At 36.1% G+C, this 22,805-nt stretch overlaps 2 protein-coding genes across 7 annotated transcripts in view; both read right to left on the reverse strand.

The window, feature by feature from the left end:
- LOC107816984 (importin subunit alpha-4-like) overlaps positions 1–4,474 on the reverse strand; it is a 47,719-nt gene extending 43,245 nt beyond the window's left edge. For 2 of the 6 annotated variants that reach the window (XM_075230917.1, XM_075230919.1), the window contains exons 1-2: positions 3,930–4,469; positions 46–142 (exon numbers count right to left, since the gene is read on the reverse strand). In XM_075230917.1, coding sequence (XP_075087018.1) covers positions 46–142; positions 3,930–4,145 — 313 coding nt within the window. In that variant the 5' untranslated portion in view covers positions 4,146–4,469. Of the gene's footprint in view, positions 1–45; positions 143–3,929 lie in introns of all 6 variants that reach the window. The other 4 variants (XM_075230918.1, XM_016642746.2, XM_075230916.1 and 1 more) reach the window with 3 other exon arrangements.
- A 14,487-nt stretch (positions 4,475–18,961) lies between these two features.
- LOC107826661 (ADP-ribosylation factor) lies at positions 18,962–22,219 on the reverse strand. Its single transcript, XM_016653664.2, has 7 exons — positions 22,084–22,219; positions 21,045–21,204; positions 20,682–20,752; positions 19,898–20,017; positions 19,539–19,657; positions 19,339–19,420; positions 18,962–19,260 (listed from the first exon to the last, which is right to left on the reverse strand). The coding sequence occupies exons 2-7, from the start codon at positions 21,190–21,192 to the stop codon at positions 19,255–19,257; spliced, it is 546 nt and encodes a 181-aa protein (XP_016509150.1). The 5' UTR covers positions 21,193–21,204; positions 22,084–22,219; the 3' UTR covers positions 18,962–19,254.
- Between the last annotated feature and the right edge of the window lie 586 nt (positions 22,220–22,805).

The raw sequence follows: 22,805 nt of genomic DNA on the forward strand, positions 1-22,805 counted from the left end.
AATTACATAAAGATCTAAGAGACTATCTGTAGAACCAAGTGTTACCAATTGATAAGAGCTTCCTAAAATGCGTAGTTGCTTCGATTTGTGTAGCAGGATCTTCCGAACACACTCCTTGGACCATAGCAGGAATACTTTCCAACTGTTATAAAACACAAGTTATTAAGAGTTATGACCAAGATCATAGCATTCATAAAAAAGAACACCAAGTTTGAATTAAAAAAAATTAGAACAGGGTGAAATTGAGTAAGCTAATCACTTTTCATCTTTTCAATATTCTCTATCCAAGCTTTCTCAATATTTGCCCCCAGTTTCACTAATAATTGTCACCCATACGCTTCTCACATGTTTTAAGAATTGTGAATCATCAAATGGGGCAAAGCACAAGTTGATCTCCATTTTATTTGAAAAAGTTATAATACTTCAGACACTAGAAATAGACTATGCAAATCCAAATTACTCATAGATCTCCCTGCCTCATGTTCATTTGTTGACTCACAATAGCCAAATGTCTACTCCAATCTTTCTGCTTATCTTATGCTTCAACGATTAATTTTCTGCTTCTACACTCTTTTGTTCTAATTCTCTTCTTTGTTACTCATTATGCAGTGGAATTATATATGGAAAGTGAAACTAATTGAAATACTATACTGAAATAATCTTTCTACATATATTGCACGCTGAGACAGTATCTTTACATCTGATCTTGAAGTTCCAAATTCTGATTGTTCAACTAGTCGTATTGAGCCTCAAGTGTGTTTGGTATGACCAAGTCATGGAAAACGTTTTCCGATGTTTGGTTGGTGAGGGGAAAATATTTTCTGGAAAAAAATACATCAAAAAAGCCATCGCTTAGTTGCTTAAAGCAATGACGCATGCAAAGAGAGAGGTCATCATTAGTTCTTTAAAATCTCAACTTTAAGGAGTTGGATTAATATCGGCATTATTGTATATCTAATACTTGAATTAGGTAGTTTACTTGCAATTTGATTAGTTAGTACTAAATTCATATAAGTATAGTACTCTCTTCGTTTCAATTTATGTGATGTAGTTTGACTCGATACTAAGTTTAAGAAGAAATGAGGACTTTTGAAGCTTGTGGTCCTAAACATGCCATAACATTCACAAAGGGTAAAATGGACAGTTTAAAATTAAATTATTTCCAAATATAAAAATGTGTCATTCTTTGCGAAACAGACTAAAAAGAAATAATGTGGAAAAAAAGACAAGCTTAAATAATCTTGGGTAATCCTCGCCTCATGGACTAGATTTTGAGGTTTTCAAATTTCTTAACATGGTACCAGATTTGTACTCGTTCCTATTCTTGGTTACCCAATGTTGGGGCCCCATGCTATGTTGCCAATGCTTTAGTTGTCCAGCCATTGGCATGTACGGGAGTGTTAGACTGTCGCATATTAGTTGGTGAAATAAGTTGTTGTCTCCTTCTATAGTCTTGGATCAGCTTATGAGCTAACTTTAAGAGTTAAGTTTGACTCAAGTTCCATTTTCCGTAACATAAGTTGGGTCTCTATCATCTTTGTAAGTCCTTGAGTTATGCTCTATACATCAGCAGAGGCGGATCCAGGATTTCAAGAGGATGGGTGCACTGTTGTGAAGAAGTTTATCTAGAATTTATATTTGACGGGTTTAACTTTAGTCTCTTACCATGAACCCACTACACTATTGAAATTATAGATTCAAAATTATATTCTTTTTGAAATTTTAGTAATATTCACACATATATCTACACTCCGTGCCAAAATCAAAATTGTTCAAAGTGAAATTTGAACCGCCAATTTCACTTGTAGAGGTGCACCCAATAATAATTGCACCATAGAAGTCTTTGAGCATGGGTTGACGCACATATATTTAAGTAATTTTAAAAAAATATAACATTGTTATACATGATTTAGGGAGAAGAGTATGGGTTCACGTGAACCCATATCCATCAACCTGGATACGCCTCTGATTGGAAGTCATAAGTTCAATATCACTATAGCTCATACAACTTTCCTTCTTTTTTTTATAAGTAAAGGCTTTTATTTAAAAAATTACCAAGATGGTACAGAAATCAGTACAAACTTTGAAACTACAACAGATCCCCCATCATGCTACATGTTTCCCCCCAAGAAATACAAAAAATCCAAATAATGATCCATCATATCTAGAGTTTTACCAAAGCACCAGAATAATAAATTCTTGATATAGCTCATACAACTTTCCTTTGTTCTGCATATCATAACAAGGTAATTTTTGTCTGCTCGTTTGGAATCTACTGCTCCTTAATATAACATATAGTCGCTTATCAAAAAGCTTATAATAGCATGCAAGCCATATCACTCCAACCTCTCCAAGGCACTTTCAAAACTTTATAGGAGTACCATTTAGATCACAGGCTTTGCTAACCCATATTTTTTCACAACATGCTTTACTTCTGCATGCCTAAATCTATGACCGTAGCTAAGGTTTTAGTCCTCCATGGATATATAAGGTAAGTAATCATCTTTCCATTGGATATCTGCGTCCACTTCTAAGTCTCATGATTCCTCATTCAGTAACTTGTTCATAAATGCTATTTTGTTTGTGACATTTAATACCCATCAGCGAATTCTCGACTGCATGCAACTCTTCCCCATTTCTGCTCTATTCTTTCTCTTCACATCAAGAACCACCCATCTATGTCAAGTGAACAGGGCTTCTCTTGATATGACCTTTGCAATCCCACATGTGGTTTTGTCACTTCTTTTGGCAAGGATGAAATCTAATGGCTTTCAATCCTCTGAAATGTTATCAAGTGTGATTCCCTCTTTTAAGGTATGTGTTAGCTAAAACTAAATAAGCTAAACAAAAGTTAATATAATCTTCCTTTCTTCACTTCTAGTATATCATAGACATAATCCCAAGAAGCCGATAGAAACTGTTACTATATCTATGCACATGTTCATTCAGATCTTTGCAATCCACTATGACCAAAGTATCCATGTCTTCCAGCAACAACAACTACTACTACTACTACTACGCCTCAGTATCCATGTCTTCCAGAAGAAAGTAAAACAAATATCAAATAAAATGAAGCTTTGTTTATTCCTCATCCCTGAGTATTGGCATTACAAACATTTGAACCCACAACTCATAGTGATTTGGGGAAGATTATATGTACGACAATGTTTTAAAGGGTATAGTTTCACTTTTTAGCTCTTCGTATGTCTTGGTAGGGAAACATTCCAACATCCATGCAATACATTAGCCTACTTTCTCTACCACTCAATGAAGTTGGTCCCAATTTGGAAATTAGCAAAATCCTCATTGGTCTAAAATATAACCGCTCAAAGACTATAAAGGAACCAGAGTGAAATCAGAAGACACCATGAAGGAAGGTACTGGAAAATAATTCATAACGCTAGTTTTGTTTCTTATTTCTAGTTTTCTAAGCAATAAACCAAACAACCACAACTTTGCCTCAATCCCAAACAGAAGTCGGGGTCGACTGTACTAATCATCTGAAACCATTCTACTCCACCCAAATCATTCCAATACTACTTTGTTTATCCAATCAAAATAAAACGCGATCCCCAAAAAGAAAAAAGAAGAAAAAAATCGTAGACGAAGCAGAGGTAGAAATGCAATGGACTCAGCTTCATAGAAACAAAATTCAAACCAAAAGAGTTATGGGATTCAGCTGAATTCAGTAAACTCAAAATATTCAACTCCCAGTTAGTCGAAAACGAAAAGCAGTTACTGAACATAAATCAAATCAAGTATCAAGCGACACAAAAGATCACTAGTTTAGTCATAAAATTCAAAAGTACTGTACACTCTCCGAAGCATCCAAAAACAAGATCAGTGCAACAGTAGAAAGCTTCAATCAACTACGCCTCAATTACAAAAATTATTATAAAGAGTTCAAATAAAATGAAGATACAACATACTCTTTTCTCGAGAAGAGCAGGGGATTGAGAAGTATCAGGAAGTTGTTGGGACTGAAGAAGGCCTTCACGGCGTTTCTTAAGGAGATTGTCTTCCCGCTTGTTCTTCCTGATCTCCACCAAATTGTCTTCCCTTCTACGACGAGCCTCATCCGCATCTACCCCAATTTTGTAAGATTTCTTCCTCACCTCTGTTCTACTGCTGGGTCGAAGTGACATTTTGAATAATTATCGGGGTGATTTTGGGCAACGGACACTGCCTCTCTCTCCCTCTCTCTCTCTCTCTCCCTCTCTCTCTCTCTCTCACAGCACAAACTATGGAAAAATATGAGAGTAGAAGGGGGGCTTTTGATATTGAAATTGGAGCAGAAACCGAGAGAGAGAGAGAGAGGAGGAAAGCTTTTGTGTCAGACGAATGTGAAGAGCATACAAGAGACGGGGTGCGGTGCGTGCAGTGAGGGGCAGCTTGTAGTTTGGGAGTATTTGCTTTTAAGATACGTTACGAGGAACATTTGGGACTTGGGACTTGGGACTTGGGACTTGGGACTAAGGAGTCTATTGTGGATTGTGGATTGTGGAATGCTCTAATCAGTACATATATTGGATTATTCTCTTGATTCGAACAAAAGTTAATAAACATGACAAAGGTATCGAGTAAAATACAGCCATCAAAATTTAAGAAAATATTATTTAACTTGTTTTTGTCTTTTGAGATATTGAATCGGCTTGATTGATCGAACATGACATGGGCGTGACGAGGAATTTACATGATGCACCTCGATACGACCCTATGATGGTCAGGTGTCGATGGGCATGAACTGTGGGACGACGGCATTTGGCTTAGGTGCCAAGGCATGACAAGACCATGGCATTAGCGTGGCCATAGCAAGGCAAAGGCAACGGGCAGCAAAAGCATAGCACTGGCTGGAAAAGCTAAGCTAGGATGTGGCAAGGCAGTGTCATGGGCGAGTTAGGCATGTAATATTTGCAGACGTGCATGCACCGCATGTTGCACACTGGCATGGTGCGAAGGCATGGCACAAGTTGGTCTGTTGGCACCAAAAGTTGAAGGTTGCGCCCATGTGCCATGCACATGCATGCAGTTGGGCAGTTTCCTGATTTCCAGCAAAGTGGGCTATGTGTATTTTGGGTAGTTGCCTTGTAAAATTCGAATTATTTTGAATCATTTACGGTGGGGATGTCAACTGTTATTTTAGCATAAGGCAGCATATATCATACATGTGCAAAATCATGTGCGTATATATATGGGCATGGCATACTTGTCAAAGGCAATGAGTGTGGCTGTCTTTGGCTAACTTTTATAAGGTATTTTATGTGTTCTTTGTAGCACGAGTTAATACAAAGATGGGAAGAGATTCTTGTATGTGTGTGTCTTGCCTGATTTCTGTATGCCTTTTATATTCTAAATGTCAAACCAAAACGCGAGGAAAAAAGGGTTGAGTCATTGTGTGCGACTGCGTGTCAAAACTAAAAAAAAATTGACCCTCTAACAATAGTCGTAATGGAAGACCACAGAAGCAAGCCCTCAAATTTTTAGATTTTAGTAAAATATGCATTAGGAAATATTGTCTAATGGATATTTAACGCACAAAAACATCTTTTTTTCTACATCCAATTAATTGGCCATCAACGATATCGGATTTCGCATAATTATTTCTTTTCAAGCTTCAAAAAATTACTAATTGTGTCACCGTGCGACTCCATTTTCTTCCCTTTAAACAAATATTTTTTTCTTCCTTTTTACTAGTCTATACTAAAAATAAAGTTTGCCTTTTACTTGTTCATCATGGCAGATATAAATGAATTTATTATTAACTTGCAATATTACCCTTAGTATTAAGTACCCACACTTACTAAATTTTATTGAAGTTACAACTTTAATAACCATTAACAAGGGTAATTTAATAAAATACTCCTAATAGTAATTGATTTCTTAGAAGGCATGCCTAGTTAATAAATGACTAACAAAAGGGGGAAAAGGAGAAATAAAACTTAACATGTTCATATAGTAGTCAATCCCTTAGATAGCCATTCAACTTATAACTCATTAAAGTAATTTTTTTTGACAATAAAATCATTTGACTATAACTTTTTGACCCACAAAATAAAAAAGCGCTCATTTAGCATGCTATATGTAACGACCCGATTTGTCGTTTTAAGAATTAATGCACCGTTCAGTGACTTAAGGTCTCGAGCAGTTTCGTAATATGTATTATGACCCGCGGGTGTGGTCGAGTTTGATTTTCGGAAGATTCGGAATTTAATTAAAAGAACACTTCTCATTTTTTAAGCTTAAATGAAAAGAGTTGACCAGAGATTTGACTTATGTGTAAACGACCTCGGATTCGAATTTTGATGATTCCAATAGTTTCGTATGATGATTTTGGATGTAGGAGCGTGTCCGAAAAATTATTTGGAAGTCCGTAGTAAAATTTGGCTTGAAATGGCGAAAATAGAATTTTTAGAAAGTTTGATCGGGGAGTTGACTTTTTGATATCGTGGTCGGAATCCAGTTCTTAAAATTTGAATAGGTCCGTTATGTCATTTATGACTTGTGTGCAAAATTTGAGGTCAATCGGACGTGATTTGATAGGTTTCGACATTTAATGTAGAAGTTGAAGTTTCTTAGTTTCATTAAGCTTGAATTGGGGTATGATTCGTGGTTCTAGCATTGTTCGTTGTAATTTAAAGTTTCGAAAGTTTGTATGATATTTTAGGACTTGTTGGTATGATTTGACGGGTCCCGAGGGGCTTGGATGTATTTTTAGATCATTGGTTGAGAGACTAGTAAAGTTGAGAAATTTGGGAGTTTGACCATGGTCAATATCGGGTCAAGACGACCTCTTTTCAATATTTTGAGTGCGCGAGCAGGTCCGTAGCATGTTTTATGATTGAAATTTATATATGGTTTGTGTCCGGGAGGTTCCGGGTGAGTTTCAGGGTGGTTTCAGAGAAATTTGAGTTTGCTGTTTTCTAGTGAGGTACTATTCATTCGCAATTGCGAACCATTTATCAATTGCGAAAACACTGTTCATTCGCAATTGTGAACCATTTATCGCAATTGCGAAAATACTGTTCACTCGCAGTTGCGAACAATTTGTCGCAATTGCGAACAGTGTTCATGGGAGGTACTGTTCATTTGCAAATGCGAAGTTTTTATCCGCAAATACGAACCTGGGCAGAAACTTAAGGATCGAAAATCTGTCATTTCTTCATTTCGATTGGGATTTTTAGAGTTCGGTTTTTGGGTGATTTTGAGGATTTCTTTATGACTTCGACTGGGGTAAGTGTTCTATATTATATTTCATGAATCTATGGTTATATTCATCGTTTAGTTCAGATTTAAATGGAAGAATTCAAAAATCTTCCAAAAACGGAAATTCAAGATTTGGAGGACGATTTGTTGTTGGAATTTGATAAAATTGGTATTGTTGAACTCAAATCGGAATGGGTATTCGGATTTCGTGAAAATTATGTCGGATTCTGAAAGACGAGCCCTGCGTTGACTTTTGTTGACCTTTTAGAATAAATTTTTAAGTCTGCATTTTATTATCCGGAATTGTTTCCGATGAATTTTAATGAAGTTATACAATTAATTTGGATAGATTTGAGCTGTCCGGAGGTCAATTCAAGCAAGAAGACGATTTTGGAATATCGACATAATTTAAAAAAGGTAAGTATCTTGCCTAACCTTGAGTGGAAAAAATTTCCCTTAGGCATTGAGTCTTATGTGTAATTTGTATAATTGAAAACCATATACGCGAGGTGACGAGTACGTACTTGGTTTATATGTGCAAATTATATTGGTTAAGATCCTTAGACGCCCTTATGCATTAAATTAAAAATTATTGGCACTTATTAAATCCTTTAATTGTCTTGCCTAAATTCTTATTTTGTTGGATTTGTTTTTATATGATGATTTGGTGTGATTGCCACCTTGATTTTTATGTAAAATATTATTTTGTTGAGTTGTTCACTCCCGGATATATTTGTTAAGACTTTGTGCATATTATGGTCGAGCCATGGGCTCCTTATTATGGAAAATAATGTATTGTTAAATTTGGTGGCGAGTTGTAATATTTGAGCACGTGATGTGCAATCTGTGATAAATTATAATATTTGAGCACTTGATATGCAATCTGTGATAAATTATAATATTTGAGCACTTGATGTGCAAATCCATGATTTATTAAAATATTTGGCACGGGAGTTGTTCGTGCAATTGTGATTAGAGATATGCGCACGAGGTGCCGTGAGAATATGAAAGGGGGTCAAGAACCGTATTTTATGATTATAATATGAGATATTTATTCGGAAGAGTTTTATATTCGAAGGATACTTATTTGAAGAAATTTATTTGCAGGGTATTTATTTGAAGAGATTATATGTGAAAGACTTGTTTAATTGGTTGTTCTTGTGTTTCTTATTCGTCTGAGTAATAATTATGGTGTTCTTGCTGCCTTACTGTTTATAGCACTAGTGGATTATTGTTGCTATCACTGCTATTTGTTTTCGATTATTTTAGTATGGCATAGGTTATTTGACTAGTGAGTGTCTTGACTGTAACTCGTCATTACTCCACTGAGGTTAGTCTTGATACTTACTGGGTACCGACTGTGGTGTACTCATACTACACTTCTGTATATTTTTGTACAGGGCCAGGTAAATATGGAGTCAGTTGACTGATCGCTAGCAGTACGGATCTTGCTGTGGAGACTCAAGGTAAACTTGTTGCTGCGTTCGCAGGTTTCAGAGTCACCTTCTGATATTGTACTTGCACTGTTTCACCTCTATTTCAAAACAGTTGTATTTATAGGCTTTCTAATAACTCAGTAGAGCTTATGACTTGTACTACCGGTTATGAAAATTATAAATTTTATAGAGATTTCCATTTCAAAAATTGTTAGATGTTATTTAATTATTGTTGTTATTTAGTATATGTTAGGCTTACCTAGTCCCTAAGACTAGGTTCCATCACGATACCCAACGGAGGAAAAAGTGGGTCGTGATAAGTTGGTATCAGAGCTCTAGGTTCATAGGTGCTACGAGTCATAAGCAAGTTTTATAGAGTCTTGCGGATCGGTACGGAGACGTCTGTACTTATCTTCGAGAGGCTACAGGATTATTAGGACAGTTTCACTTCCTTCATTCCTATCATGCGAGTTTATTGATCTCGGAGTTTGAGTTTTACCATTCTATTCTCTCACAGATGGTGAGGACACGAGCTGCAGTTATCGATGACGCTGCTCCCGGAGCAGGTAACGCCAGATGCAGAGGTAGAAGCCGAAGGGGAGCACGTGCCGCAGCTAGGGCTCCTACTAGAGCAATGGTTGAGGAGCCACTAATAGCTCCGGTTGGGGGGACAGGTACCGGAGGCACCTGTTGTTACCCTTGGACTTTAGGAGACCTTAGCACAGTTTATGAGTATGTTTGGTATATTGGCTCAGGCGGGGTTGATTCCGATTGCACCAGCTACTTCACAGATCGGGGGAGGGACTCAGACTCCCGCCGCCCATACTCCAGAGCAACGAGTCCACATTAGTCAGGTTCCACGAGTCATGGTGACTCAGCCTGTGGTCCCAGTTCAGCCCATGGTTAGGGCCGCAACATCTGAGGAAGAACAGCTTAGACTTGTAAGGTTCAAGAAGTCTGACCCTCCTACCTTCTGTGGTTTGGTTTCAGAGGGTGCACAGGGCTTTCTAGAGAAGTGCCATCGCATTCTCCGCACTATGGGTATTGTGGAGACGATTGGAGTTGCTTCTACTACGTTCCAGCTTAAGGGAGAGGCATATCAGTGGTGGCGGGCATACGAGTTGGGTAGCCCGACCGATGCAGCTTCACTTTTATGGGATCAATTTTCGGAGATGTTCCTGAGAGAGTTTGTTCCTCAGTCCCTTCGAGACGCATGGAGCGCAGAGTTTGAGCAGTTGCTCCAGGGAATTATGTCAGTGTTAGAGTATGCTATTAGATTCTGTGATTTGGCCAGACATACACTTGCTTTGGTCGCTACAGTTAGAGAGCGAGTCCGTAGATTCATTAAGGGGTTAAGATGTGATATCCAGTTCAGCATGGCTCGGGAGTTGGAGTCAGATGTTCCATTTTAGCAGGTGGTGGGGATCGCCCGCCGATTTGAGGGCATGTGGGGCCAAGAGAGAGAGGACAGTCGGGGCCAGCAGAGAGAGGACAGGCTGGGTCAAGAGAGAGAGGGCGGGGAGGCTAGGAGGCCTCGTAGACCAGAGAGATCTACTGGTCCATATTTTTGAGGCAGGGTACGACATGGTAGAGGTTTTGTGGTTCAGCTAGTTCAATTTGCACTCCAGGCTTCGCACGGTATCCCAAGTATCCATGGGTCTCAGATTACCCGTACCGCACAGTTTCCACAACCACATCAGCAGAGAGGTTGCTTCAAGTGTGGAGATACCAGCCACAGGGTGAGAGATTGTCCCAGACTCCTGACAAATGTATCACAGCGGGGCATTCGAGCGAGTAGAGGGCGCCCAAGAGGGGGAGACCCGGCCCATTGATATAATTGCTACGAATTGGTTGAGGTCGCTATACCAAATGCTGTCATTACAGGTACATCCCGATTTGTTATAAAAGGATAATTCTCCTTAATTCGATTCGGTTCTGGATATCGAGGCGAGTCCTTCTATTATGCTCCACTTATGAGTGAGCTTCGTAATTTTGTGACCCACTTATATATTTATCTCTGTTGAGAGATTTGAAGATGTTAACCCGTGTCTACCATTTTTATTTTTGTACACCATCGAGGGCTATAAGTCCAAAAGTGACTTTCTATTACTCACTATTGTGGGTTTTAATGTAATTTTGGAATAATTAGTCTTAATTTTATGCCCTATTGGTATGGGGGTTCATTATGTGTTATAAAAATTATTTACAGAATTTATTGAAAAGAAGAAAGAAAGGAAATTGAAAAAAAAAAATTCAGTTGGCACAATGTGCAAAATACTTGTGATTCGAAGTTGAGGACGAGATCCTCACATTTTTATATGAGGTAAAATATTTAAACTGGGTTACGAGCCGAAGTGGAAGTTATGTAAGGACAAGGTCCTTGTGGTAAAAATTTTATGAGTTTAAATTCTCCCTTTGTGAAATTTAATTTGCACTATAGTATTAATAGGGAGTCATGCCTGTTAGGCTTATTTGATAATTCTTATATATTTTTCTGTGCATATTTAGCCTACGAGGTGAGTGCCAAGGTGGCGTTAAATATGACTCGTTAATCCGAGTAAGTAATTATGAGGTCGTCATGCCTCGCGTGTTGCCGTCAGTGTTGTGAAAAATTAGACATGAGATTTTGTTTAAGATGAGATTAATTGAGGATGCTGAAATTAATTATAAACAACTATTATGACCAGAGATGTGACTATGTACATACCTATGATGTGTGCGTAGGCACGATTTACTACAGCCGGTTGAAACTAATACCATGTGTTGATGTGAGGAATTTGAAATTTGATTGGAGCGTAAGGAATTGACTTTAAAGCTTATAAGTGTGAATAAAAGAAATAATCTCCACTGAGATGATGTTGTCGGACCCTTGTTAAATTTACGGTGACGTAGAATCACCCGTGAGTATGTGTGAAATAATGCACTTAGTAGTCTAATGTCATCGGAATAATTCTTGGCACGTTCGAGGACGAACGTATGTTTAATAAGGGGAGAATGTAACCACCCAACTTCGTTTTAAGAATTAACGCCCCGTTCAATGGCTTAAGGTCTCGAGCAGCTTCGTAATATGTATTATGACCCATGGGGGTGGTCGAGTTTGATTTTCGGAAGATTCGAAATTTAATTAAAAGAACAATTCTCATTTTTGAAACTTAAATGAAAAGAGTTGATCCGAGATTTGACTTATGTGTAAACGACCTCGGATTCGAATTCTGATGATTCCAATAGCTCCGTATAGTGATTTTGGACATAGGAGCATGTCCGAAAAATTATTTGAAAGTCCGTAGTGGAATTTGGCTTGAAATGGCGAAAATGGAATTTTTGAAAAGTTTGACTGGGGAGTTGAATTTTTGATATCGGAGTCGGAATCCAGTTCTGAAAATTTGTATAGGTCCATTATGTCATTTATGACTTGTGTGCAAAATTTGAGGTCAATCGGACGTGATTTGATAGGTTTCGGCATTGAATGTAGAAGTTGAAATTTCTTAATTTCATTAAGCTTGAATTGGGGTATGATTCGTGGTTCTAGCATTGTTCGATATAATTTGAAGTTTTGACTAAGTTCGTATGATATTTTAGGACTTGTTGGTATGACTTGACGGGTCCTGAGGGGTTTGGGTATATTTTTGGATCATTGGTTGAGAGGCTAGTAAAGTTAAGAAATTTGGGAGTATGACTATGGTCAATATCGGGTCAAGACGACCTCTTTTCAGTATTTTGAGTGCGCGAGCAGGTCCGTAGCATGTTTTATGATTGAAATTCATATATGGTTTGTGTCCGTGAGATTCCGGATGAGTTTCAGGGTGGTTTCAGATCATTTTCGGAGAAGTTTGAGTTTGCTGGTTTCTGGTGAGGTACTGTTCATTTACAATTGCGAACCATTTATCGTAATTGCGAAAATACTGTTCATTCACAATTGCGAACTATTTATCGCAATGAAAACATTGTTCACTTGCAATTGCGAACAATTTATCGCAATTACGAACACTGTTCATGGGAGGTACTGTTCATTCGCAAATGCGAAGTTTTTGTCCGCAAATGCAAACCTGGGCAGAAACTTAAGGATCGAAAATCTGTTATTTCTTCATTTTCGATTGGGATTTGTGGAGCTCGGTTTTTGGGCGATTTTGAGGATTTCTTCACGACTTCGACTGGAGTAAGTGTTCTATATCCTAAAGTGATTATATTTCATGAATCTATGGTTATATTCATCGTTTAGTTCATATTTAAATGGAAGAATTCAAAAAACTTCCAAAAATGAAAATTCAAGATTTGGAGGATGATTTGTTGTTGGAATTTGATAAAATTGGTATTGTTGAACTCGAATCGGAATGGGTATTCGGATTTCGTGAAAATTATGTCGGATTCTGAAAGGCGGGCCCCGCGTTGACTTTTATTGACCTTTTAGAATAAATTTTTAAGTTTGCATTTTATTATCCGGAATTGTTTCCGATGAATTTTAGTGAAGTTATACAATTAATTTAGATAGATTTGAACTGTCCGGAGGTCAATTCAAGCAAGAAGACGATTTTGGAATATCGACATAATTTAAAAAATGTAAGTATCTTGCCTAACCTTGAGTGGGGGAAATTTCCCTTAGGCATTGAGTCTTATGTGTAATTTGTGTAATTGAAAACCATGTACGCGAGGTGATGAGTACGTACTTGGTTTATATGTGCAAATTACATTGGTTAAGATCCTTAGACGCCCTTATGTATTAAATTAAAAATTATTGGCACTTATTAAATCCTTTAATTGTCTTGCCTAAATCCTTGTTTTGTTGGATTTGTTTTTATATGATGATTTGGTGTGATTGCCACCTTGATTTTTATGTGAAATATTATTTTGTTGAGTTGTTCACTCCCGGATATATTTGTTAAGACTTTGTGCACATTATGGTCGATCCATGGGCTCCTTATTGTGGAAAATAATGTATTGTTGAATTTGGTGGCGAGTTGTAATATTTGAGTACTTGATGTGCAATCTGTGAAAAAATATAATATTTGAGCACTTGATGTGCAATCTGTGATAAATTATAATATTTGAGCATTTGATGTGCAAATCTGTGATATGTTGTAATATTTGAGCACTTGAGGTACAATTTACGAGATGTGATATTGGCACATTATATTGTTGGGAAGTTTTGTTCGGGGTATTTGCACAAGGTTTCTGCCGTGCTATTATTACTATTGATTTATGTACATGCGGCGTGACAAGGTGGACTATATATATATATATATATATATATATATATATATATATATATATATATATGTGTGTGTGTGTGTGTGTGTGTGTGTGTGTGTGTGTGTGTGTGTGGGTTTGCGCATGTGGCGAGACAAGGTGGGAATATTATTATGCGCCTGTGGAGAGACAAGGCGGGCATTTACTTTATTATTGCACACGTGGCGAGACAAGGTGGGTCATGTCGGAAATTAAATTGTGATGACTTGTGATAGCCTGGGGGTATTGTTGTTGTTGCATATTTACTTTGGGATTACGAGGCGGTACCTCGGGAGATCCACCTGTCTTGCATATTTACTTTTGGGACTACGAGACGATACTTCGGGAGATCCCTTGTTGAGCATTTACTTTTGGGACTACGAGACAGTATCTCGGGAGTGCCCTTTTGTTGACATCTCGCTATGGTCTCACTTGTCTTTGGTTATTTTGTATTTCTGTGATAGGTCAATCCTTGTGATCTGCCGTGATGTATTATTTGATTTTACTATGTGTTTATATTCTTTGTCGTATTGTATTGGCTTGGGATTTTTAGTACGAGACTCTGAAGATTTATATTCCTAATTTTTACCGATTTTTGATGACTGAGTTGTTTTAAATAAAAGAAGTTACTATTATGTTTTAAACTAATAAGTTTTACATCTGAAGCAATAGATTATCTGATATTTTATTTAAATTGAAATATCATTTTTCTTTACTCAAACTATTTCTAAAATAAGCTCATTTCTTTGTTGAATTCTTACTTGGTTTATAAACAATTGTAACCTTACTTTATTGAAAATAAATTAATCGTACGGATCTTATATATTAAAATATTTGGCATGAGAGTTGTTCGTGCGGTTGTGATTAGAGATATGGGCATGAGGTGCCGTGAGAATATGAAAGGGGGTCGAGAACCGTATTTTATGATTATGATATGAGATATTTATTTGGAAGAGTTTTATATTCGAAGGATATTTATTTGAAGAAATATATTTGGAAGGTATTTATTTGAAAAGATTATATGTGAAAGACTTGTTTAATTGGTTGTTCTTATGTTTCTTATTCGTCTGAGTAATAATTATAGTGTTCTTGCTATCTTACTGTTTATAGCACTAGTGGATTATTGTTGCTATCACTGCTATTTGTTTTTGATTATTTTAGTATGGCACAAGTTATTTGACTAGTGAGTGTCTTGACTGTACCTCGTCACTACTCCACTGAGGTTAGTCTTGATACTTACTGGGTACCGATTGTGGTGTACTCATACTACACTTCTGCATATTTTTGTGCATAGCCAGGTAAATGTGGAGTCAGTTGATCGATCGCTAGCAGTACAGATCTTGCTGTGGAGACTCAAGGTAAACCTGTTGCTACATTCGCAGGCTTTAGAGTCACCTTCTGATATTGTACTTGCACTGTTTTACCTCTATTTCAAAACAATTGTATTTATAGGCTTTCTAATAACTCAGTAGAGCTTATGACTTGTACTACCCGAAACCTCCATATCTCTAGGACTCAAAATGATCGGTCGGATCGTTACAATAGATTTTGTCCATCCCACCACATCCTATGTGATGATAAACTTAGATAATTTGCATGTCAAACCAACTTTTCAACGATTGCTATAATATTTTTTTTGCAAAATCAATAAAGTTATAAGTCTAAATTTATATCTAAAACTTTCCTATCTAGTGAAATATCAATCGTATAAATGGAGTAGAACTAAGTTTTAAGATAAGGATATTTTGTGACTTTTCAAAGCGAAGAAAGATGCACAAAATGGAACTATTTAATGTGAAAACACATATTTTAAATATGGATTTTAACTTGGTGATCATAAGACTAGAACCTTTTTGTCTTTTGCTAAGCATGGGATGTTGCACTTGGCAATAACACATATGCATGACAATCACAATGTATTTCACACATATCCTGCAGAAATAACAAATATTTTTGTGCATTACTATGAAGAAGTGTTGATAAGCAAAACAACAATGTTTGATATAGATAATAATAAGAGTCCAGGTCCAGATGAGTGTGGCAGTGGATTCTTCAAAGCAACATGGAGTGTAATAGGAATGTATATAACAGCAGCCATCTTGGAGTTCTTCAACAATGGGAAGTTACCAAAAATACTTAACTCCACGATAATATCATTAATTCCTAAAGTTATTGTCCTAGCTTATGCTGGTAAATTCCGGCCTATTTCTTGTTGCAATGTATTGTATAAGTACAAATCTAAGATGCTTTATAATAGTAGATTGAACAAGGACATTTACCATACAGTGGCTGACAATCAGGCAGCGTTTGTTGGGGGAAAGTCTTTAGTCTATAATGTGTTTACTTGTCATGACCTCCTAAGACAATATAACAGGAAGATATCACCAAGATGTTTGACAAAAATTAATCTAATAAAGGCATATGATATGATAAGCTAGGCATTTATTGAGAAGGCAATAGCGTGTTTTGATTTTCCTGCTAAGTTTATCCAATTGGCGATGACATGCATCTCTATCAAGTTAATGGAGCAGGGCATGGTTACTTTGAAGGCAAGAGAGGATTGATGCAAGGGGAATCAATATCACCTCTTTTGTCAGAATATCTATCTCAGACACTTAAGAGAATGAGTGAGCTGCCAGACTTCAAGTTCCATCCGATATGTACTCACAAATCTTATTTTTATAGATGCAAGATTGATGGCAACTCTGGATAAATCAAATGTATCTTTTTTGTAGGGGTAGACGAGTAGATGGAGACCCTTAATCACTTCAATAATGCCACATGATTGGTGGAAAATCTGGATAAATTTTAAATATTTTTTGTGTAATAAAAGTGAATCCTATTTCCACTAGAATTAAGTACCAGTGCTCTAACAGAATCAACTAGGAGAACCAGGTCCTTTACTGAAAGTTATTTAAAGGAAATAATGTGAATACCAAATTTGTAGTGGTACAGATACAAAAAGAAGTTAAAGAGAGGATAGATTTCGTGAAAGGCTCAAAGAAAGCTCATAGGTGTAGTTTCTTCATTCAACAGCTCCGTAATTAGTTATTTTTGTTGGAGGCCTAGTTGTTCGTATTACCCTTCCTAGAAGGTGGATATGTCTAGGTGATTTTTAGGTGTATTATTATTTTTGGTTTTTAATATTTCACAATGATACCAAAAGAAACTATAGATTTGTTTATGGAAATGTTTGTTAATGCCATTTTCCGAGACGAGGTTGTTGTGATAAATGTGCTCTCAGCATGTGCACCGTTGTTAGTTAAGTTATTCAGAGACATAAAATCGGTACATGGATTAGTTATAAGTAGAGGTGTACAAAGAAATCGATAAACCGCACCAAACCGATAATCCGAGTCAAATCGGAAAAATTCCCCGATTATGGTTTGGTTTGACTTGGTTTGGTATTGGAAAAGAAAACCCGACCATAATTGGTTTGGTTTGGTTTTAACTAAAAAAAATCAAACCGAAACCAAACCAACCCGATAGTACATTTATACAATTTTTAAAAATATTTTATACATATAAATATTTATTGTAATGTATTTTATAAATATTTCTTAAACTTTTTCATAATTTTATCTTTTAACGTATTATTTCAAGTTTGAACTTAACATTCTTGAATGATAAATAAATTTTATAGCACATAAATGTAGTAACTCAAACAAAGTTCAAATCAATACTAATGCTACCAAAAGAAACTCCATTCAACACTAGGAATGATGATAGTGTTGGATATTATTTTTTAGTTTTACATTGGTTTATAATGAAAATGCATAACTTAGTTTATTTTTTTTGTAGTGCTTAGTTATGTAATTAATAGTACTTATTATCTATACTTGTTTTAGCATGACATATATAGTATATTTAGATTATGTTAATTTTTATTATGGCTTATTAATTAACAATATTTGCTTTACGCAATTTATTATCTTTGTTATTGAATATTTTAGTATAATGCTATGACTTATCTCATATTATTGTGTTATGTTTTTTGGAAAATACAATATATAGTTGTATCTTAATAGGACTAAAGAAATATTTGGAGCACAAGTTACATATTTTGTGCTATAAAGACGTTACCAGGAAAAAACCCGAAAAAAACCGAAAAACCCGAGAAAAAACGAGATTGAAAAATTCGACTTTGTTGGTTTGGTTTGGTTTATAGATTTAAAAACCCGACACCATTGGTTTGGTTTGATAATGAAAAAATCCGAACCAACCCGAGTTATGTACACCCTAGTTATAGGAGTTGGTTTTGAATCTTGTTTAACATTCAATATAATTCGATTCACTTGTAATCGACTTTTAGAATCATGGTTGCACAGACTGGTAAAAGCCCATCATATTGACTAGATATGGTCAAAGCTCAATGAAAATGAATGACAACTCGTAAATTATGTGGTTAAGGCATGTGAAATACTTCTCACTTTTTCGAGAATAGAGTTGTCAAAATGGGTTGGCCAGCCAAGCTGTTGGGGTCTATAGAATTCAATTGGATTAGACAAGTTGGCCCTTAATTTGAAAGAGTCTTCAAAATGCGGCCGGTCTAGCCCATCCCTAAGTAGATTAGGAGTTAGGACTGAGGATAGGCTACTCCTTCAAATTTGCTATAAAGAAAAATGTTCAAACGCCAAACATCTATTTTATGTTTTGTGATAACTTGGCTTTTCTTTCTCGTTGCTACGCGCGCAACACATTTTCATTAGTTGCTTTTCTCACCTCAAGTCTGTAATTTTCATCTTTTTGTAAATGGTAGGGTTAGGCAGAGATTCTACTCCTTGAAGAGAAGAATTGAAAATCGTTGTTTTATGATTTTGGTTTAAGTCTGGTCATCTAGTTTTATGTGTACTTGGTACGTCCTTACCCTTCTTCGACCATTTTACTTACACTCATAAAATACCAGTCCACCATCGACACAGTAGCTCGCCGAATACCAACTTCTGAAGATTTCAGTTTACATAAAAAGTCTAGACAAGTTTAAAGCATAATAAAACCTAATTAGGCTATGAGTCTCAGGCCAACACAGTACAACAAAGTTCCGAATAAATTTTGTTTAGGAGACGATGTCAATTTAGAACAGTAAAAACACATAAATAGCACAGAAGACCACAAATACTACCTTTATCTAAAAAATGCCAGGGAAGAACCCTACCCCTGAATAAAATAATATATGGAAAGACAAGTGGCTGCCATCATGCGAGTCAGAGTGCAAAATATTACATGAACATTAACCTAAAGCTACTTCAAGGTACCATCATCCTTTTACAAAAAGGGAAAAGAAGTATAACAAAACAATAGTTTTGCAATAAGCCAATTCTCCTTGCAAAAGAAGGATCTCGTAAGGTACATAAAATAAAAACATAACTGCAAAAATCATTGATCATGCCTCCTAAGCCTGTCATAAGAAAGAAAGATTGTTAGAAATTACAGCCTCGAAATGATCAATGAATTCCTGTGTGATAATCTCACGTACCTTGCTCGCAATGTTGTTGGAGAGCCAGTCAAGTCCCTCGTAAAGTCCTTCCCCAGAGGTGGCACATGTACTCTGAATGTACCTGTGAGGCAAAGTAAGAGGTTCAGTAATGGTAGAACACAATTCATTCTTATCTGCAACACCATGCATGCAACTCAAGGATACTAGCAAAGTGTATCAAACTTGGCCACAATATATACCAGTGACGTTGACGGAGGGAGTGAAGACCAAGCTTATCAGTAATCTCAGCAGCGTTCATAGCATTTGGAAGATCTTGCTTGTTGGCAAACACAAGCAGCACCGCATCCCTCAGTTCATCCTATAAGTACATTAGCAAAAGTTTTGAGAATGAGAGATAATGAGCAATAAGAAACTAATACCATATATCTTTATAACCCATAGAGTTGGTAATATCTCTTGGCATCATTCTTGAATTATACTCTTTTACCTCCAAACTCCCGCCCAAGGTTCATTATAAACGGGCACGCACGCGCGCGCACAGAGAGAGAGAGAGAGAGAGATAGAGATAGAGAGAGAGAGAGAGAGATGATTGCATTACCTCATTCAACATCCTGTGCAACTCGTCTCTAGCCTCAACAACACGGTCCCGATCATTACTGTCAACAACAAAGATGAGCCCTTGTGTGTTTTGGAAGTAATGTCTCCACAGTGGTCGAATCTGGAAATATCAATAAATAATGACTGAGCATATCAGGTAACACCATTAACAATTTCAGCCAATAAGTCATTTCCTGGTATCAAAAACTCATAAGTCCAGAATACCTATAGAAAGACTAGATCTAGATGAACCTTTTTATTTGTCGATAACAAACACTAGATGATAAAGCTAGATAGGCATTAGCCACTCAACTAGGCAAAGCCATGGCAGAAATGAATTTGCAAGATAAACCATGCATATAGATGATGGCTGGAGTTGGAAGAGAAGTTACCGTTCAGTTCTTTCTGTCTTTCTGAGAGTACGGTGTTCTTGGTGGATATCTCTCAGAAAGAAAAACATTGTGAAAGAAAAATGGACATTATACCAAACCAAAAAGAGACCAAGAGAGAAAAGGAACATCATTAATCTCTACTCAAGCATATTAGACAAGAAACACTAACAGGAAAAAGAAAATAAAATTCCAGAAACCAAAGCATGCTCCATCTTTATCCAGCCACTTGAAGGATGGCCATTATGATGTTATCCTAAATTAATGGGGTATTGAACTTTCCTATGTTTGTTGCTTTTTTCCTGATGAGTTAAAGAGATTTCCTATGTTATGTCACATTTTTAGAGAACTAATGTCACAGATCACCAGACTTTGGTATTTTATGGCACCAAATACCTTGTCCTGACCACCAACATCCCAGACAGTGAAGCTAATGTTCTTGTACTCCACAGTCTCCACGTTAAATCCTGACAAGAGCGAGCGTTAGTGCAGAACATACCAAGGACTCGATAAATAGAATTAGGGCAGCTATGGTTAATATGTTAAATGCAAATACCATTAACACTTTAACAGAGGAAATACTTTTCAAAATCCATAGAGTAGGAAGAATCCAAGAAAAGGTCAATCACTTGGTCAGTTACGAAGTCTAATTAATGGAAGCAGAGTGAAAGTGGCACTATGTTACGTACCCAGCACAAGATCAGTACCACGAGCAATAGACGTTACGTGCAGCATACACGATATAATAGCAGAACTTACCAATGGTAGGAATAGTGGTAACAATCTCTCCCAGTTTGAGCTTGTACAATATGGTTGTCTTACCAGCTGCATCAAGACCTACCATAAGAATTCGCATTTCCTTCTTGGCAAATAGCCGACTGAAAAGCTTAGTGAAAGACAACCCCATCTTTAAAACTGCCTGTTATACCAAAACCAAAAATCAGACAGCTGTACAGCTTCATTCCTCATACCAATAAGCAAAGATAGGTTTCACATGCGCAAAGGTTGTACTACCAGTTGACACTTTACGATGAGAAACAAAAAGCTGAGCAGCCAAGTCAATTATAGCAAGGGACTTGATAATTTTTAAAACCTCTTCTTCCATACAGTTTGTTTATCCAAAGCAATAATTCAAATTCTTTTTCCAAACTTCATTCAAAATTTCCAAACTCCTACATTACAATTTCCGCATATCTTTCCCATCTGAAATTCCAGTCTATTTCATCAATCTAGAAAATACAGTAGGACAAGGAGAAAAAAACTAGATACAATTACGCCTCAATCCCAAATTAATTGGGGTTCGGGTATAGGAATCTCAATATCCACTTCGCTTCATTTGGGCCCGTTTAATTACAATACTCAATAATCTGGATTTTGGCGGTTCTCTAACACCAGAAATTCGTAATTTTACCAAAAACAAATTCAACAAAAAGCTTTCCAAAATCACACAAAATCAAGCGGTAAAGAATAAGAGTCAATGAAATCAAGGTCTGTAGCACGTAAATCGGAGTCTTAGACGATGAAACAAATAACCAAATCCCGATCCACACAATTTAGCTCGAAACCCTAAAAGTAAAGGCGGATCAAGTCAACGCAACTGCAAAAACTATACACATGAATACAAACAAGATCAATAATAATTAACTGTACAGATTTAATCATCAATTTAGATTCCCTATTACATAACATCTCAATCAACAATATATAGGAACAATATTATAACTTTTGTAAAATCAATTGTACTATGTCCAAATTTATGTGTATAACGAATTCAAAGAATTGGAGAAGGAGTTCTTACGTGGGAAAAATCGCTAATAGCTGATTTGGAAGAAGAGGGGGCAGATTTAGGAATATGGGAAGTCCCCGATGTGTTGAAGAGCAGCTTTCTAAGAAGAGAAAAAGAAAGAAACTTTTTAAAGCTAGTATTAAATTGGGAATTTGGTATTGCATGATCCAACAACTTTATTTATAGTTTCAAAAATAAATCCGTTAATGCAAGCTATATAAATATATATATATTATTATAAAAGTATGAATACAATGTCGGTTTACAAAAATAATCTTATAATATTAAGTATAATAACGCATAATAAAAGGACATAATCAAAATTTTAGATATTAGACTTATAATTCTATTAGTTTTAGAACATAATACTACACGTTAGGAATCCTACATGATTACCTTTGGAAATCTTATTAGTATAATTAATTTTCGGTTGTCTAATTCATATAAAATTGAACAAGTAAATATATTTAGTTATATAATCCTATTACTTTTAGGATATACTTCTTAAAAATTTATATTACTAATTTAATTTGAAAACGTATTATAATGTTCTATTACTAATTTAATTTGAGAATGTATTATATTGTCCAAATCCATTTAGAAAAAGGAGAACCTATATTATTATAAAAGTATAAATACAATATTAATATACCAGAATAGCCCACAAATATTAAACGGGAGAACTCATAGGGAAATGGCATAACTGCAATAACTTATTTTTTGGACTACAATAT

This window comes from Nicotiana tabacum, chromosome 15 (genome assembly GCF_000715075.1).
Source record: "Nicotiana tabacum cultivar K326 chromosome 15, ASM71507v2, whole genome shotgun sequence".
Classification (NCBI taxonomy): domain Eukaryota; kingdom Viridiplantae; phylum Streptophyta; class Magnoliopsida; order Solanales; family Solanaceae; genus Nicotiana; species Nicotiana tabacum.

Coding starts and splice junctions, on each gene's coding strand:
- LOC107826661 (XM_016653664.2), bottom strand. CDS start 21,192: ATGGGGTTGTCTTTCACTAAGCTTTTCAGTCGGCTATTTGCCAAGAAG. Junction 20,753..21,044: donor TACCACTATTCCTACCATTG/GTAAGTTCTGCT, acceptor CGCTCTTGTCAG/GATTTAACGTGGAGACTGTG. Junction 20,018..20,681: donor ATGTTGGTGGTCAGGACAAG/GTATTTGGTGCC, acceptor TGATATTTCCAG/ATTCGACCACTGTGGAGACA.